Source organism: Pteropus vampyrus, unplaced genomic scaffold (genome assembly GCF_000151845.1).
Source record: "Pteropus vampyrus isolate Shadow unplaced genomic scaffold, Pvam_2.0 Scaffold131, whole genome shotgun sequence".
Lineage (NCBI taxonomy): Eukaryota > Metazoa > Chordata > Mammalia > Chiroptera > Pteropodidae > Pteropus > Pteropus vampyrus.
The window spans coordinates 1,890,335-1,893,096 of record NW_011888912.1 but is presented as its reverse complement, the minus strand read 5'-3'; the positions used below and the strand labels follow the sequence as shown (position 1 = coordinate 1,893,096).

General features: G+C 70.8%; 1 protein-coding gene across 1 annotated transcript in view; it reads right to left on the bottom strand.

The window, feature by feature from the left end:
• Positions 1-2,762, bottom strand: part of IGFN1 (immunoglobulin-like and fibronectin type III domain containing 1) — a 24,769-nt gene that overhangs the window by 12,356 nt on the left and 9,651 nt on the right. Inside the window, exon 9 of the mRNA XM_023534769.1 lies at positions 4-2,757. Coding sequence (XP_023390537.1) covers positions 4-2,757 — 2,754 coding nt within the window. The remainder of the gene's footprint in view (positions 1-3; positions 2,758-2,762) is intronic.

The following is a 2,762-nucleotide window of genomic DNA, read 5'->3' as shown; positions in this document are numbered from 1 at the left end:
AGCCTGTGCCTGCCGGCCTTCCCCGTGCTGCTGCCAGCCCTCCGCCTCCCAGCAGCGAGTCCCCTGCTCCCTCGGACGCCTGCGCTCCCTGGCCAGCGGTGCCACCTCTGTCTGCTGTCCCCGGGCCTGCCTTCCGGAAGTCCCCTTCATGTCCGGATTCCAGAGCAGCTGTCCCTGCCCGGGAATCTTTCACTGCTCCCTGACCCTCAAGAGAGCCAGGAGCCCGCACACCCCCTGCGCGGTCGGCAGACCTGCCTTCCCCGCCGGGGGGTCCTCTGTCCCCGGGAGACCCGGGGGACCCAGCGACATCTTGCCACTCTCTGCCTCCTGCTTCTCCCCTCGAGCCAACAGCCCCCGATGTCCGGGAGGTCCCCGAGGTTGCGAAGCCCTCAGAGCCATTCTTGGAGCCCTGCCCGTCTGCAGTGCCCACCACGCTAGTCACCCCAGAGCCCAGCCCGGGCCCGGGCCCGCCCGCCAGCCCCGTCCCTGCCCCCCTGCCCCTGTCTGGACCGGCCCTGGAGCCTGTGCCACCACGAGACCCCTCTGGTGCTGCCCAGGACCCGGACCCTTGCTCCACGGCCTCCGGGCCTCGGGGGCCCCCATGCCCCTCTCCAGTCAGCGAGTCTGGACCGAACCGCCCTGAACCATCTCTGGAGCCCTTCCCACTCTCTGGCCCTATTTCTCCAGACCCTCCTGTGCCTCCCCTGGGACCTGCCTCAGTCCTTGACCTGGTTACCCCAGGCCCCCCCAAACCATCCCTGTGCCCTGCCTTGCTCCCTAACCCCATTCCCTCAGGAGCCCCAAAACCATTCCCGTAGCCAGCCTCCCCCGCTGACCCCAGCCCTCCATGGCCCCCCGAACCGCCTCTGGAGCTGGCCTCAGCCCCTGGCCCCAGCTCCCCAGGCCCGAGACCCCCCGACCCTCCTCTGTCAGCTGTCCTGCCCCCCGCTTGCTGAGGCCCTGCAGCTGGGGAGCCAGCCCCCTGACCCAGCATGGGGCCAGAGCCACATGGCCCCCGGCTCTCAGGGCTGGCCCCAGTCGGGGGCTCCTGTGCCTCGGGGCACCTGGCATCGTCTGCACGACCAGCTGCACCCCCAGGAACCCCCGACCCGGTCTTGCCACTCGCTCCGCCCACCGCCCTCTGAGACCCTGGCGGCACAGCCCCTGAGCCCCCCGACCCGCCTTCGTGGCTTCCTTTTCCAAATGCCCCCACTGTCCCTGAGGCTCCGAAGCCCCTGCCATCCCCGGATGAACCCCGAGTCCTCGCTCTTTCGGAGCTCCCTGGTCCTGCTCCCACACGCCCCTCTCCAGAAGCCTCCGCCATGGCAGAGACCCTGGAGCCACCTCCGGCCCCTGGGCCGGCAGCCCCCTGGAGTCTGACTGTGTCCCCAGGCTCCGGACGCAGCCTGGTTTCATCCCCGAGTCCCCCATCTAGGCCCCCCGAGCCATTCTCGAGACCTCCGGTTCTCTCCGACACCCCGCCTGCAGGACGACCGCCTTGGTGTCCAGACCGCAGAGCCGCAGGCCCCAGCGAGCCACGCCGGTCACCAGCCCTGCCCTCGGGCTCCACTCTCCTGGGCGCCCCGGAGGCGACGCCAGAGCCAGCAGCGTGAGCGGACCCCGTGTCTCCCGGCGCCCCTGAGCCATCACCGTAACCAGACCCCTTTTCAGGGCCGAGTCCCCTAAAATACCCTGAGCCCCTGTCACACTTGGACGCCAGTCCCCGGGGCCCACCCGAGCCAGCCTCACCCTCTTCATCTCTGCCACCCCATGTCCCGTTCCAGGAATCTGGTTCGGACCCCACTGTCCCGGGACCTCCTGATTCACCTGTGCCGCCCAGTGTGCCCCCGAGCCCCTGAGCTCCTGGGCCTAGAGCCCCAGGCAGCTCCCCACGTCCACTCTGGGCCCCGGCTCGGCTGAGGGCAGACCCTGTGTCTTCCTGAGGACCTGCATGCTTGGCCTCCATTCTGCCGGCCTCCCCTGCCCCCCTCTCCCCGGCTGCCCAGCCCTGGGAACCCTGGAGGCTCCCGTGGCCATCCCTTGCCTGGCCCGCGGCCTCCACCGCCCGCTGGCCCTCCTGTCCCCAGGGCCCCGGCAGACCCCTTTTCCGGCCCCCGGGGCCTCCTGGGCCTCCGCCATCTGCTGCCTGCCACGACCCCTCAGCTTGGGCCTCCGGACCCCTGCTCCCCGGGAGGAACTTCCTGTCCCCGGACGCCACGTGCGCCTGGACATCCTCACCTGCAGGTGTCTGACCCATAGCAGGTCCCAGCCCCCCGTGGTCACCATCGCCACGTGCCTGAGCCCCCCAGGTCTCAGGGCCCCTGCCTGCCTTGGCGCTGGACCCCCCTCCTCTAGGAGGCTTCAGGGCACCAGGACCTCCCGCGGCTTCGCTGTCCCCAGCCTGCCCCTGGCCAGCCCCGCTGCCCCATGCTGCCTGAGCTGCTCCCCTCCCTGCTCCCCCGTGCACCCCACGCCCTGCCCCCACCGTGCCCAGGCTCTCCCCCTGCAAAATCTCCTCCATCCCCTCCCCTTCTGACCAAGACCCCACAGGACGAGACTGCGGGCCCTGCGAGGCCGCCTTTCCCTCCCCAGGCCTAACCGGGGCCCCCCAGAGCCGTCCCTGGCCGCCCTTGTCCACTCCATGCTCCTGTCCTTCCCCGCTGCTCAACCGTCCGCCAGCCTGAGGGCGCCTGGGCCCGGCCTCCCAGCCTCCTGCTGCCCCACCTCGACCCTCCCCACCACTGTCTCTGCCACCGTCTGGC